This window comes from Lepidochelys kempii, chromosome 18 (assembly GCF_965140265.1).
Source record: "Lepidochelys kempii isolate rLepKem1 chromosome 18, rLepKem1.hap2, whole genome shotgun sequence".
Lineage (NCBI taxonomy): Eukaryota > Metazoa > Chordata > Testudines > Cheloniidae > Lepidochelys > Lepidochelys kempii.
Genome location: NC_133273.1, coordinates 20,251,742 through 20,267,216, shown reverse-complemented (window position 1 = coordinate 20,267,216; position 15,475 = coordinate 20,251,742). Strand labels below are relative to the sequence as shown.

The following is a 15,475-nucleotide window of genomic DNA, read 5'->3' as shown; positions in this document are numbered from 1 at the left end:
CTGCCCCCACACCAAGTACTACCCCCACAGCTCCCATTGGCCAAGAACCACAGCCAATGGGAGCTGCAGGGGCGGCACCTGCAGACAGGGCAGCGTGCAGATCCACCTGGCTACGCCTCTGTGTAGGAGCCAGAGGGGGGACATGCTGCTGTTTCTGGGAGCTGCTTGAGGTAAGCACCATCCGGGGACTGCCCACCTGCCTCCTCCCATGCCCCAACCCCCTGCCCCAGCCCTGATCCCCCTCACGCCCTCCGAACCCCTCAGTCCCAGCCCAGAGCACCCTGCTGCACCCCCAAACCCTCATCTCCAGCCCCACCCCAGAACTCACACCCCCAGCTAGAGCCCTCATGCCCTCCCGCACCCCAACCCCCAATTTCGTAAACATTCATGACCTGCCATACAATTTCCGTACCCAGATGTGGCCCTTGGGCCAAAAGGTTTGCCCACCCCTGTGTTAAGTGAATCCAATTTCCCATAAGAATTAATGTAAATGGGGGGGTTAGGTTCCAGGTAAATTTTTTTTGCCAGACAAAAGACTGTATTTTATATATATACACACACACATACACACACACACAGAGTATAAGTTTTAAACAATTTAATACTGTACACAGTAATGATGATTGTGAAGCTTGGTTGAGGGGGTGAAGTCAGAGGGTGGAAGACCATGGGATATTTCCCAGGGAATGCCTTACTGATGAACTAGTAATCAGCTGAGCCCTCAAGGGTTAACACACTGGTGTGAATGTAGCCTCACCCTTCTGCACTCTATAGAACACAAGGGTCTCTTCCCTACCTTTAAGACTCCTCATAACGCAGCCTTTCCCTACTTGCCTGCTCCTATGTCTTACTGCATCGCCCCCAGCATCCCCAGGCCTCCCACAATGGCAGCCTCCATCACCCAGTCATCTGCCTCTCCCACAAGCACCTTGGCTCTTTCTTCCACGGCTCCTGTACACCTGGTTCATCGCTCCAGACTCATCGAAAAGGCCACAGCACTCTCCTTCAAATCCCTCCGCAAGACCCACTTCTACCATGCCATAGAATAATAATCATGCTGCTATTCTCTGTGGTAACGCCCCTCATCCAAGCACTGCAGTGCTTAAATACATTAATGAATGAAGCTTCACAACCCATTACTCCCACTGACAGGAAGGTTGCTCTGGGGTGAATGTGACTTCACGGTCTTCTTCTTTCATACGCATCACAAATCCATACCTAGATTGTCCAGCCATCTGACTGCTGCTTTATCAAGGGTAGCAAGATGGTGCAGTCCCCCCTCCAAACGTCACTATTAAGAACCATGCTTCTTACCTGGGATTTTATCTTACCCTCAGAGAAGGTATATTAAGAGCTAATATTTATAGCAATACAACATCTCTGCTGCCCTGTTATAAAACTAAAGCTATGTATAAAATCCATTTTGACTATATGCTTTGTGTTCCCCTGGTCCAATATGGAAGAGCAACTGGTACAGTAAACATTCCTGAATACCTGGTTAAGTATTTGTGGTGTGTGAGTGGGAACTCTCAAACATTTTAATGAATAAAGGGAAGCTTAAGTGTAGTTACTGAATGAAACCAAGAGCCCAGAGTCTGCTGACATTACACCTAGGAATGTGTCAGTGAGGAAGGCTTCAGAATAACAGGAGATAGCCAGAAAGACTAAAGTTACATTGATGATGCTCACTAGAATCCAGTGAAGAGGGATTTTCAGAAGCATCCAGTCACTAAACTCTGATCGATTTTCTGTCCTTGATCATTCAGCTTTTTCTAGAGTAGTCCTGAGCCTTCAGAAGAAACCAGTGCTGGTGGCCATTTCCCTAGATCTGTAGTAGGGACTCCTCTCTGTGTTCCTCCTCTATCACTTGCAGAGCTGACGAATGGCTTTTTCTCTTCCCTCTTTGAAAAATCTGCTCTTGCCTGTGTTTGTTCAGGTGCTGGGAAGGGCGGATGTGCTCGGGTTTTTAGTAGTTTCCTGAACAGGAAGGTTTGTATCACTCCCTTTCTTTCTAGTCCATATCAAATTTTTCACAACCTCTTCTCTTAGCTCATCCTTTAAAATATGACAAAGTAAAACAAACAGATGATGAACATTCAGTTACTATCAATCAAATGGCTGGTACATTTTCCTAGCACCTGCTAGAGTTCTCTTAGAATTTGTTTTCTTATTCATTATGATGAAGTATTATAATACTTATTAATGTAGTTCCCCACTTAGAACAAAAGTGTAAGTTATACTGTCTGGCATGATTTTTTCCTATAAATAGTGTCCAATATTTCCTGGATGGATCTTAGACTCTGTAATTAGCTAATTTTGCATCATCTTAAACTGTGTAATGCCATAAAGATATAGATAAATCTGGCATAAAACAGCAACTGTTCTAGACAGGCCCATTTCCAAACCAAATATGTTGAAAGAGACACAAGGTGGGTGAAGTAATATCATTTCTTGAACCAACTTCTGTTGAGGAAAGAGACACACTTTCAAGCTTCCCAGAGCTCTCCTTCGGGTCTGGGAAAGGTAACCAGAGTGTAACAGCTAAATACAAGGTGGGATGGATTGTTAAGCAGAAGAGGTTCACGCATGTTGCAAGAAACCACTTATAATGAAGTGAGCATTTATCACCTCTGCAAATCATAGGACAAAGCAGGGTTAGTAGGTTACAAATTGTTGTAATGACCCGTAAAACCAGTGTCACTGTGAGCTGTAGCTCACGAAAGCTTATGCTCAAATAAATTGGTTAGTCTCTAAGGTGCCACAAGTCTTCCTTTTCTTTTTGCGAATACAGACTAACACGGCTGCTACTCTGAAAACTGTTGAGACCATGATTTTCAGTGTCTAGCAGAGTTATGAATTTAAGCTCGTTTTTGAAAGGTGTTGTGAAGGTTTCCTTTGAGGACGAGGAATGATAAGTCAGATAGGGAGTGACTGCTTTGTGAAAAGTTTCACTCATGGGTGACAGGGTGTTTTTGTCTTTTATCATTTTTCCAGTGTGAGTTCCTTCAAGAATGTAGTGATTGTCTGGTATCACCAGAATCTCTTCCACCAATAAAAGAAAGATTTTACCTCACCCACCTTGTCTCTCTCATATATGTTTAAGTAGCTTGGCTCCAGGTTACATGCCTGGGAGATTAAAGGGCCAAAAGACAAAAGAAAAAAGTCCATTTTAACTTCAGATTTTAAAGATTCTTTTGCTTTAAAGTGTGCTATCACTCAGGGTGGAATTAAGAGTCAATCAAGCCATTTGTTACTAAGGTTCATTACATTTTTTGGATTATAGATGTCAGTTTACTGCCAATCTTAATCCTGTGGCACATTTAATGCTGAATAATAATATTTTGCACTCCTATGGTATCTTCAATTCAGGGATCTCAAAGCACTTTACAAACATCATGGAGCAAATCATGGTCTATGCACAGCCCAAGTAATTGATTCTGCTGCTTCAGGGCCTTGCACAGCCACAGAGTATGCGTGTGTAAGTGTGGGGGGTAGGGGATAGTCAAGTCCCATGGTACCCCCTAAGGTAGGTATTTTTCCCATTTTACAGATGCAGAAAGTGAGGCGCATTGACCCAGACCCTCCAAGATATTTAGGCTCCTAACTTCCATTGAAATCAGGAGCCTGAATACCTTTAAAATCAATGGACATTAAATACCTTTGAGGATCTGGATCATAATGTTTAAAAGACTTGCCCCAAAGTCCCATAGTGACTCAGTGACAGAGTTGGGAATAGAGCCAAGGTCTCCTGATTTCAGAGTGCTTGGTACTAATCTCACTTCACCAGTGGGGACTTCAGAGTTTATGCAAACACACACTTGTTATCAGAGACTTCTGTGGCAAGCAGACATAGTCATGGCAGAGACACTCATACCATCCAGCAAACCCCTGCTCCAGTTGCTTGTGCATAGTAAATAAAAGACCAGACAACTCACCCCTATGGCCTGTGCAGCTGCAAAGAAAAAGAAACAACCTCGTCAGAAAACGGTCTGGTGCATTTTGTATTAACATGTTTCTGTATTAATGTCCCAGGGCCAAGTCCTGCCCTTAGACACATGCACAGCTCTCTGCGATTCATTGGGGCCATGTGTGTGCACATCCACAGAACGTGGCCCCGCTCTGCTGTAACTGCGCTTTGCACTACACTTAGCAGCATCTTGAGGAATCACCCCGCTGGGAGAGGAAGGTGGTTATGTGACAATGCTAATCCAATGTGATTTTGGGCTCTAACAATGCTTTGCATTGATACAGCACCTAGCCTCTAAGGATCTCAGAGAGTTTTGCAAACAGCAAGCCACATAACCCTATAAGTTGGGCATTATGCCAAACAGCTACACTATGGCACAAGGAAATTAAGCGATTTCCCAAATTCACACCTCTGGTCATTGGCAGAGCTGAGACTATTATCCAGGAGTCCTGATTCCCAGTCCCAGGTTATAACCAGTAAACAACGTTCTCTCTTGGACCTGAGAACATGTTCTTCTCTTGGTAGATGGGGAAAACCTGAGATTCTTATTTCTGAAGGAGTAACAGGTTATGACCCAAATTACCGTTCCATTAACATCGCTGCTCCCCCAGTGAATGAAAAGGGAACTTTGTAAACACAGATCAGATACAAGCAGGAAAGATCATCAGGAGGGGAGAACTGGTCCAGGTTGCTTGGAGAATGTGAACAGCTGGTATTTTAAGCCACTGCAGAACCTGGCCTGGGAAAAAGGCCGGTTTTGGCCATGAGCTGGGGAGGGAGAGGATCTTCCCAAGCTGGGCGGGGGGCATGTCCACTGCAGCTGGGACGATAGCGCAGCCCCCTGGCCTGGGACCAGCCAGTTCACCCCGTAAAGTAGGTCACATTTAGGGTCAGCGGGTCTTAAAGGCAACCCTTTAAGAAGAGAGATTTAGACTCTCACAGGATTCTCAGTTTGAAGAGGCAATTCCAGTTACAGTTTGGCATGTTCCAGGGTGAAACAAAGACCAATGTGGGAAGTATGAACTCTGCCAGTCAGACCCCTTTAGAGACCCTTTGACAGGTTTCACACGTCCCACGCTTTTCTTACTTATGTGGTAACTCACTTTCCCTCTTCTTCCTCCGCCATAAAAAGAACGCTGTTCCAGCAAATACAGATAAAACTGCCAGGACAATTATCAATGCTATCGCTGTGACAGAAAGGCTTCTTTGTACACAGACTGCATTAGAAGTGGCTGTCCCGGCCTTTAGTTCTGTCATCCCTTCCTCTTCACACCTAAGATGAAGGAAGACATGTTATTAAACATGTCAGCATATCTACAGCCTTCCCACTGTCTCGGGGCACCCGACATTCCATCAGATGGATTCCTTAATATTTTCTATCAAAAATGATAAGACTGCATCCAGATTCTGACCCTGCAGTCTGTGGACAGGCCAAACTCCCACTCATTTCAAGGCTGTAGGATTGGGCCCTTTGAGCGACAGACACCTGCATATTGAATAACAATGAATGAAAGGACAGAGCGCAGCGTGTAAAGCCACTGCAAGAGAAAAGGCCATGTGTCGTCAGAGTCACCTACTTGGTCCATGGCTGACAGGTGCGTGACATGTTGGTTGCTGAGAAGGTTCCATCAGGGCAAACCTCACATACGTTGTCATAGAATTCTGTGCCTGTAAAAGAGGAGAACATAACTGGATACTTTTCTGAATGTGGGGCCTCAAGGAGCTTTGATTTCAGAAAGGTCTCCAGCCGCATTTCCCCACTGTCACCACCCCCACTATGTTGCAGAGCCACCTAGGTCAGTTCAGGAGTTAGCACTTGAAGAATAGATCTGCGCTGGTGTTTTATTCCTGCCCTGAACTAAATCTGTCAGTACTCATAGAGCACAGGTACATGGGGAAAAATGCACCTCCTGCTGCCCCACATACCTGGGCCATTACAAGGGCCAACATCCCGAAGGAATAGTAAGATTCAAAATAATGGTGGCAAGTTGTGAAATAGCAAAAAAGCTGCAACAGAACACAGCAGTGAAGGGGTTAAATGCCCAAAGGACACTGGATGAAGATAAGGAAGCTGGAATTTGAAAATATTTAAGACTTATCCTGCCGTGCTACCAGTTTATGCTGGGATGTGGTCAGTGCTCACAGGCTAAGCAGGTGCTGGCTGGGAGACATGGGTGAAATCCTGGGGCATTGTCCCAACCCATTGTCTTCAGAGGGGCCAGGATTACTCCCCAGAATGTGTCTGGAAGTGATGCTGCCACCTACTACTTCTACCCTAGGTTCCCAAACACTATGGTGATGGGTCATGCAAGGAGATAGACTGGTGCAAGGAGAAGCTGTGCTTCTGCTGGCTTTCATATCACATGTAAACATGAGGTCCCTGTGCCTTGGAAATCCCATGTACACATCTCCTAACCAAATTCCTCTCTGAGGAATTATAGTCCACTTACCTACATTCCTCTTGTAATTAATTGAAAATAATAGTCTTCACTTTCTGACCTAACCTGATGCAAGGCTATGAACTCTTAAATAGCTGTCTGCTTCCACCCCCTGATGAAACGATCCCCGAATATAGCCTGGAGATCATTTTATTACCTTTGGAAAGAGCTTGGAAATGTAAATAAAAAAATTATCGTAGGACACTGTCATGTACATGAACTTTTATTCTGAAGCCTCCAATTCCATATGGCCCGGGTAGGGGGAATAGGGGTGGAGGGCACTCGGGTTTTGGGACTTGGACTTGCAGACCTATGTACATATTAGGTCGACTTACAGCCATCGCAGTAATGGCCTCGGTGGTGCATTTCCACACTACCCTCCTTGGGCCAGTGGTGCATGTCCTAACCAGGAGGGCTTCCACCGACCGAAGACAGGCAGTGTGGGGAGCTGAGAGCCCGGTCTCTTGGCTCTGCTGGCAGCTCCCTGCCAGGAGCCTGGCTGCCCCACAGGCTCCTAGACTGCTGGCAGGCTGCCTCCCCTCATCCCCTGTTGACACCGACAAAATTAGGTCCCTTCCTAGCATGTCATTGTAAGGCACCTCTTTGCCTTTTCCTGCACTTCTCTGCAACCTCCCTTTCTGTCACAGTGTAGAAATGCTACTGAACAGCCTGGCTGACATGTAAATGGAAAAACACCACACACTCTGCTTTTCGACAGCAGCTCCCATCCCAGTATCTCCAAGTGCCGAGCTCTCAGGGCGTTAAGCTCACATCACCCTACACAGTATCCACCTTCAGAAATACACGCCTCGCTGGACAGTCATGGTTCTTTGCTCTAATAACTGATGAGCTTCAGATACTTTTGGTTAGTCAATTACTCACATGTGCCCTTGATCAGAAACCCTAGGAATAGACCGTGGGCTGGATCCACACCCTCTCTCTCTGTAAAGGGACTTATGTGTCTACAGCAGCGATGTACTCCAGTGTAATTCACGGGGATTCTGCACCAGTGGAAAATGTGTTGCTGAACAAGTCTGTTGCACCATAGGCGCTCCAAAGGGGGCATTGTTTCAAGAAAAGGGTGTGTTTAGCACACTTGTCTTACTAACAGAATTCTCTGCCCAAAAGCGTGCTTGACGGAGCTCTGTTTCTGGTGTGCAAGTTGAAGCTGAACTCACACTGCGCTCTGCTGCTGCGTAGGTCGGCTGCCAACATGTGTGAGTGCAAACCCACGGCCTCATGCAAATTGCTGCCTGAAAGAGCATCATGCAAGTGTCCAACGACACCCAGAGGAGTCTCAGCTCGTCACAACCTGTAACACTTAACCTTGCCCCTGTATTTTTCATGCATGTTTAGCAGGGGGATGGTAGCTTTGTGTCTGGCCTGGAAGATGACCGGAGCTCAGCTATAGGGCAGGACCCCAGGCAGGGAAGAGCAATTCCAGAGTGAAGGACCCCTAGCAGCTTTCTCCCTCCCACCCCCTGCCTCCCACGTATATTGAGGGAGCTCCATCTCAGTCAGGACCCAAACCACTTCTGTCTCTACAGGTCAAACCCAATTCCTACATGGTACCAACAGGCAACTCCACTCCGTCAGCAGGCTGCTGCATTCTGCAGGGTCCAAAGGGTGGCCCCAGGCAGAGCACAGTTCAGCAGAGACTCCTGCCTTAGGGAGAAGAGGTCAGAGGCGTCTGGCCAGGCACAGATGGAAAGAAGTGCTGTTCACCACAGCTGTGACCTGGGCATCCGGCTCAGCACGTGCTCTGAACCACCCTGGAGCTGTGCAACGCTGTTACAACTGGCAGTCACGCTCACTCAAAGAGGGGGGCCCATCTACAGCTCAGCCACTCTTCCGGCTGCTTCCCCAGCTCACCAGCATCACCTCAGTCTCACCTGGATCAAGTCTCAACCAGTTTGCCCTGCTCCAGATTCGTTCTGTGACTGCAGGGTTTCCCCTTGGTATTACAGAAGTTATGTTGCCTTACCAGGTTCTTTCACCATAGAGCCAGGCAGGCAGATGGTGGAGGGACGACACATTTCACAGTCCAGGCCTGCAATGTGCCTGCAGAAATACCCCAGGTCGCAGCCGCACATGGTGTTCTTCGTATATGAGCATTTTTCTTTTATTATCAGTCTGGCTCCTAAAGGAAAGTTACATGCATCACAAATACATTTACATGGGAACTAAACAGAGCAGATACAAAAATTAATGTGTATCCCCAGTCATTGCTTATCCATGGTACAGGGCACAGGAGCTAGAGGGGTTTGTTATGATGACTCCATTTAACAAGTGTTGCCATGTAAACAGAACCTTCTGGAGCCTGATTCTCCACTGCCCTTCATCTTGTGTTGTATTTACATCTGTGCAAAGGCTGCATGCAAAATGCTACCAAATCAGTGTTCTCTACACAACTGCAGTTGAGATCACGCTTTTTACCCATTCTGCATTCATCTGCACGGGTGTGAATAATGACAAGGCGGTGGAGAATGAGGCTCCCAGTAGCCACAGATAAAGGACCACAACCTCCAATCCAGCTGGTCACTGGAGGAGCACTCCACTGTAGTGAGATTTTGGAGTGGCCATAACACCTGCTACACAACCTCTCCTCCTGGCTGCCCAGATGATCCCCTTGTGCTGGGACGGCCTTTGGGGCCATAGGCAGCTGATGTAAACTAGAGCAGCCTGCAGGCTGTTCTAATTCATGCTGGGGACCAGACCTTAATGCCCCCATAAACAGAGGAGCGCAATGGTTGCTCACTGTCACTCATGTCACTCCCGCCTCCTGAGGTAGTTGCGTGTTCCTCAGCCACTGCTCAGGATCTGGGCCCTGAAAGGGAAGGTTATAGCCTTCCCCACGTACAATCCAGATCCTGAGGGTGCAGTGCTGCTGCTCTAGGACAAAGGATACCATCTGAAATGTTTGATTACAATTATTGTTTATTGTGTTTGTTCTTCTTCTGCTAAATCTACAGATCCACTTTCCTCCTGAGAAGAATCTCCCGGGATGATTCCACAGACCTTAATCAGTGGAAGATGTGCGACTAAAGCCCATGCACTGTGCCAGAAATCTCCACTTCCGTGATTTGCCCAAGACTGCAAGGAACTCAGTAAGAGAACTGTGAGCGGAACCCAGGTCTCTTGACTTCCAGTCCTGGACCCTAACAACTAGGCTGCTTTTGTATGTGTGGGCCGGGGGAGACAACTCAGAAAAAAATAATTAAAATCCACCCACACACAGAGCAGCTTCCTTACCTGCATCGCACAGTTTACATCTCATGCATTCCGTTAGGCCATTGGGATGCTCTGTATATGTGTCGTCCACACAAGGCATGCAAGTTGTGCTGCTACTTTCTCTACAATGTTTGACCACCCTAGTCCCTAAAGCAAACAAAACAATTAGCTCCTGTGTAAACCAGGCTAATATATTTAATGCATTCATACAGAGATTGCAAAAGCAGGTCATTATGCAGGACAAATGCACATGCTATGTGTGTGGATTTTACATGTTGCACACACCATCACTGGAAATAAAAGGTAAACGTCTCAGAACTAGACTGCCAGACCCGAAATCCTCTATTTCTGCACAACACAGGAACAGCGTAGACAGAAACTCACACTCATAACTCACACCCCTCCCTTATCAGCAGTATCCCTAGTACAGTCGTGCTTAGACTCTGTGTACCGGTTACAGGACCGCTGACAGATGCGTGTGTCCCCACTGTGACCAGTCAGGATCTTGGCCCTTTAAAAGATGCAGTTCTGAGTACTGTAGTTCCTCCTAGGGGGATGGAGAATCCCCAGGTGAAGCAAGTGACTGGAGGGATCATATGACCAGAAAGGGCCAGGGACTAAGAAGTCAGGTGGCTGCCTGTGGCCAGTCCTCTAGTACTGTAAGAGGTAAATTGAGACGAGAGGGCCTGGGGGAGTCCTGGTGTCCACAGCAGCCTGCTGGACAGCTGCCTGGCGCAGGGCTGTGGCTGGGCTGGGACTGGCAGAGGTCCCTGTGCAGAGGAAAGATCAGTAGGATCCTGATAGAAGGGGACTGTGAGGGGCTGGGGAAGGGCTGGGGGATCCCGGATGCAGGGCAAAGGGTGAATACAGTGAATCCTAATGGGGACAGTGTATTGTCTGTGTTACAGTCAATCAGGGCAGAGATCTGGGCCATGGGCCGTCAGGCCTAGAGATGGAAACAAGAGTTCAGACCACCGGTCAGAGCTGGGTCCAGGGGGGCAGGGTCCAGGAACAAGCCAATGGTCAGTACTGGAGTGACAGAAGCCGAGTGCAAGAGCCGCAGGGTAAAGTAGGGTTGTAGTCAGAAGGCGCAGCCAAGGGTCAGAAGCCAAAGGGTTAACCAGAGTCACAGTCAGGAGGCATAACCAAGGGTCGGGGGTGGGGGTCCGAAGCCAGGACAGGGCTGGGGTAAGGACGGAAGCTGGCTGGAGCAGGGCTAGGACAGAGCAGGACCAAGGACTAGGCAAGCCCAGCTGCAGGCAGGGTACACATTGAGCAGCCGCTGTTCTTCTCTGGGTGCCAGGCTGCTAAGCAGGACTCAGAACTGCTGATCCACCAGCCACTCGGGTGCTGTGACTGCCCCGCGATGCAACTCGGCTTACTGGTTCCCCAGCAGTGAAGTCAGTCAAGGGAGCAGGCCAGCAGCTGGTCCAACCTGACCTAGCCTCTGACAGGCCTCAACAGGTGAGGAAGAGAGGTGTTATGGAGAAAGTGACTTGCCCAAAGTATCCCAGTCCTTCTGGATCTCCTGTGTCCCAGGCCACAAGAACCATCCTCTCTATGTCCTCCACTGACAGGTGAGTAACAAGCAATGTAGATGTTTACATGGAGAGATCCGTGTCACCACCAGTCAGATTCACAGTAATAGAGGCGATCAATGTCTCCGGAGGAGGCCAGGCAATTGGACTCTCTTGGGAAGGGTCATGACTTTTAAAGAATGAATTATATATACCTACCAGCACTGCACATGGGACAGCATTCGCCATTTATTTCATATTCGCCTGGGTAGCATTTTACAGCTTCGGAAGGCGGCAGTTGTGTTATCAAGAAAATGACAAAAATCTTTAGGGAAAAAGAAGAAAGAGTTTCTGATTCGCATCATGGCAGCTCAAAAGCAGATGGGGAGGGGCTGGTAGCACTGTGGCACTGATTAGCCTCCCTGAGCCTGCGGTTCACCCACCGCCCATGGTTTTGCTCCTTGCTGCTCACTATTTTCCAAAAATGGAACACAGACAACATGTGGATTGAAACAGGCACCGTCACCAGCAAAACTGCCCAGTGTCGCTTCAGACCTGTGCATGCAATATGTGACACATATTCCTGACTTCTGAGACATACCTCCTGCTGTACACCCAGTAACAGGATGTGTCACTGTGTCATCCCTATCTAGTATTGGGGGGGAAAAATCTGTGTTTAATGTTATCAAAACAAAGGACGCTTACCACTTCAAAGGTCTTGCCAAACAGGGAGAGAGTGAAGGACAAGCCGCAAATTCTGCAGCAAGGATGTTTTATACATGATGCATTTTGCCGAGTGCTCGGAATACAGTTGAACTTAGCACGAGCTTCAGTTTACACTGTAACACCCAAAATGGAAGGACTAAAATACGATTGGCCATGGAAAGCCCCAAACTGAGACCCATCAGCACAACTTCCATGTGGGCCAAGCGTTATTCCCTGTGCTGGCCTGTCCCTCACGTCCACACAACCACGGAAACCATGGGAGGAAATGGCAGATACAAAACAACAAAACTATGGGGTTGGAGCAGCAAAGTCAATGCAAAGCACCACAACGAGCAACTGTCCATTTAGAATCCTCAAACATTTCCTCTTTCAAATGGCAACTTTGGGGGTCGGATTATTTGTTTTTCTAAAATCAGTGTCCGTTAAAAAAAACTTCTGCCAAGCTACACAATGAAAACACTATCCACTTAGACCCCCCCCCAGCTCCAGGCTGAGTATCAGCTGATGAGAACAAACCAAAATCTCCCAGCGGTGTTTTTTTCCTACGAAATGAAGGCAGAAAAGTTATACTGTATTTTCAATAGTCATTTTGCTTGTGCTTTGCTATTTCCACCAGATGGAGCCCAACAGCTTCTAAAATGCAGAGAGATTTTCTCGACCAAGGAATAAACAACCCCAAACTCCTGCAAGCCAAGGGTGTGTAGTTTGCGTTAGCAAAAAAAAGGGTAAATGTAAAGAATTCACATTCCTGGGATCTTATTATTAGTCACAGTAGACATGGGCACCCCCAAACCTCCCACAGTCTCTCTGCTGGGTTTGCTGGGCAGGTTCAATCTCATTAGCTCCATTTTATTTCAGGAACTTTTGTGATCCACTTACCCAGAGCATGGTCCTGAGAACAGACCGCAGAGTGTGTGGGCTTCTGCCCCCCCGCAGGGCATGGAGTCTCTGACCTCTACAGCTCAGCGCGGCCTCCAGGTCCTGATCATTGGCAACAAGCTGCAAGCCTCAGTGAGCCTGGTGCCACCGCCCTGTCCTGGGGTGTCCGTCCCCTGGAGCCTTCGCCCCCTTCTCCGGGGAACTCCCTGGGCCTGCTCGCAGGACAAAAAGTCCAAAGTTCTGGGCTGGTTCCGGTTCTAATCCAGGCCCAGCAGCAGCAGCCAAGAGACCAGCTCCGACCCAGCCCAACTCAAAAGTGAAAGTGCAATTAGACAAGCAGGCGGGGACTATCCCAATGGGCTGGGCTTCAGGCTTATACTGTGTTGTTATACGGAAAGAGATACTTAAAGTCAACCCACCAAGGGCGCCAATTCGGGGGGCAGGGGAGGGCCAGAGCCCCCCCAGTTTCATACAGGAGGTGTGCAAGCTCCCAGGTGGAGCTCTTCACTACAGTACGGGGTTAGTGTGAGGTTGTGCACAGGAGAGGTGCCCCTGGGGCAGGGAGTCAGGATTTTGTTTACAAACAGAGGCTGGGTGATTAAGATAAGAAAGGGCTGGGGATTAAGGGTATGGAAGTTTAGCCTGTAAAAGAGAAATCCCTCTGTGGAGGGGGGAGAGGGAGGAGGGGTTGTGTTCGAGAGAACAGGGGAGGAAGAAAAAATACAGCAAAGCACTGAGCCAAGGTTACATTCAGAAAAGGGGGAGATTTGGGGATGTAGATGAAAAGACGGGGTCAGACCCAGAGCGGGGCTAGCCATGTATAGAGAGGCTCCCACTCTGTCTGTGGTATTTATGTGGCCTCATCACCATGGTATCTGAGGCTGCACATCACAACGTCTAATCTGTTTCTCCTCCCAGCCCCTCAGTGAGGTAGAGCAATGCTGTTATCCCCATTGTACAGGTGGGGCACTGAGGCACACACAGCCTTTTAAAGGCCAGATTTTCAAAGGTTTTCAGGCACCTAGTGAGATTTTCAAATGCACTTAGAAAGTTAGGTGCTTTGCAAACCCCATTAGATGTCAAGCTGTATCTTTGGGTGCCTAAAAACCTCTGTCCTTACAGCACTGGCCAGGGGTTAGAGAGGAAGTCCCTGGAGGGAGTAGAACCCAGGTGTTTCAGGGCTAGCTCCCTATCCAGCGACTCTGATAGATGGGAGCAAAACCAAGGCGGCCAGTTCTCTGAGACTCCTGCAAATGGTCCCAGGATGGATGTCATGGTTGACAGCATGAAAAGCAGCACAGAGGTTAGGAAGGATGGAGAATGAGAGTCAGATGAGAGGAGATCACTTAACTTCGAAGGGGTGGCAGGTTCTGCCCCATGCTGGGTTGTAGAGCAATGGCTGCTGTGCAGTTTTACATTTTAACTGAAAACCATTTTGTTCAGTCATTTTTTGTTCTGAGTTTGAGAAAAGAAAGGAACGAGAAAGTACGAGTATCAGATGTGTTTATGCCGCAAAATTCTTAGGATTTCAGCTGTACTCAGGCCAATTCCAGAACAAAGAACAGAAACACCATCCACTGAGTCCATCAAGTCGATGATTATTGTCATGATTTGCATTATTCACTGGGCACCATCTGTGTGCTGAGCACTGTTCAGAATATGCCAGAAAATCTAGTCCCTGAGCCAATATGACTGCAATAGAAGTTTTAGTTGATTAAGGACTAGAAGATTTGACCCTCCAACTTTCTTTCTAAAGGAAGAGCACCTCTGCCTGTTGATTTTTCTTTCCTGCCTGCAGTGGCCCCGATATACCTCAGAAGTCTCCGTTTTTGTCTCAACTTTAAAACATAGAATTTTCTTAATGTTTGAAGTTATCTGGAAAAAAAAACAACACATAGAGTTTTCAGGTCCCTAAGTTGCCCTTGGAATCACAGTTAAAGTTGCCCCCCCCAAATCTGAAATGGCACCCCTGAAACCCACGGTATAGTGGGCACATAGTGTTGACCCTGGAAGGATCACATGGAGGTAAAAACTACCTGTGCCATGGCTACGTTGGGATTTTACATCCAGATAGAAAAGGAGTACTTGTGGCACCTTAGAGACTAACCAATTTATTTGAGCATAAGCTTTCGTGAGCTACAGCTCACATTCATAAACCAGTCGGAGAACACTTCAATCTCTCTGGTCACGCAATCAGACATGAAGGTCGCTATCTTAAAACAAAAAAACTTCAGATCCAGACTCCAGCGAGAAACTGCTGAATTGGAATTCATTAGCAAATTGGATACTATTAATTTAGGCTTAAATAGAGACTGGGAGTGGCTAAGTCATTATGCAAGGTAGCCTGTTTCCTCTTGTTTTTTCCTACCCCCCCCCCCCACAGATGTTCTGGTTTAACTTGGATTTAAACTTGAAGAGTGGTCAGTTTGGATGAGCTATTACCAGCAGGAGAGTGAGTTTGTGTGTGTATGGGGGTGGGGGGGATGTGAGAAAACCTGGATTTGTGCAGGAAATAGCCCAACTTGATTGTCATGCACATTGTGTAAAGAGTTGTCACTTTGGATGGGCTATCACCAGCAGGAGAGTGAATTTGTGTGGGGGGGTGGAGGGTGAGAAAACCTGGATTTGTGCTGGAAATGGCCCACCTGATGATCACTTTAGATAAGCTATTACCAGCAGGACAGTGGGGTGGGAGGAGGTATTGTTTCATATTCTCT

General features: G+C 47.6%; 1 protein-coding gene across 2 annotated transcripts; it reads right to left on the bottom strand.

The window, feature by feature from the left end:
* Positions 1 to 583: 583 nt before the first annotated feature.
* LOC140899945 (tumor necrosis factor receptor superfamily member 14-like) lies at positions 584 to 14,861 on the bottom strand. Of its 2 annotated transcripts, XM_073316277.1 has the most exons (8): positions 12,759 to 14,857; positions 11,373 to 11,478; positions 9,658 to 9,783; positions 8,390 to 8,545; positions 5,545 to 5,635; positions 5,071 to 5,240; positions 3,936 to 3,952; positions 584 to 2,055 (listed from the first exon to the last, which is right to left on the bottom strand). In XM_073316277.1, exons 1-8 carry the CDS (start codon positions 12,765 to 12,767, stop codon positions 1,933 to 1,935), a joined length of 798 nt encoding a protein of 265 aa, XP_073172378.1. In that variant the 5' UTR covers positions 12,768 to 14,857; the 3' UTR covers positions 584 to 1,932. The 2 variants fall into 2 exon arrangements, with proteins under 2 accessions (XP_073172378.1, XP_073172379.1); XM_073316278.1 differs by lacking the exon at positions 3,936 to 3,952 and having other exon boundaries at positions 1,968 to 2,055; positions 12,759 to 14,861.
* Positions 14,862 to 15,475: the final 614 nt, after the last annotated feature.

Coding starts and splice junctions, on each gene's coding strand:
- LOC140899945 (XM_073316277.1), bottom strand. Junction 8,546..9,657: donor ATGTAAACTGTGCGATGCAG/GTAAGGAAGCTG, acceptor ACTTTCCTTTAG/GAGCCAGACTGATAATAAAA. Junction 5,636..8,389: donor CTCTATGGTGAAAGAACCTG/GTAAGGCAACAT, acceptor CCTCTTTTACAG/GCACAGAATTCTATGACAAC.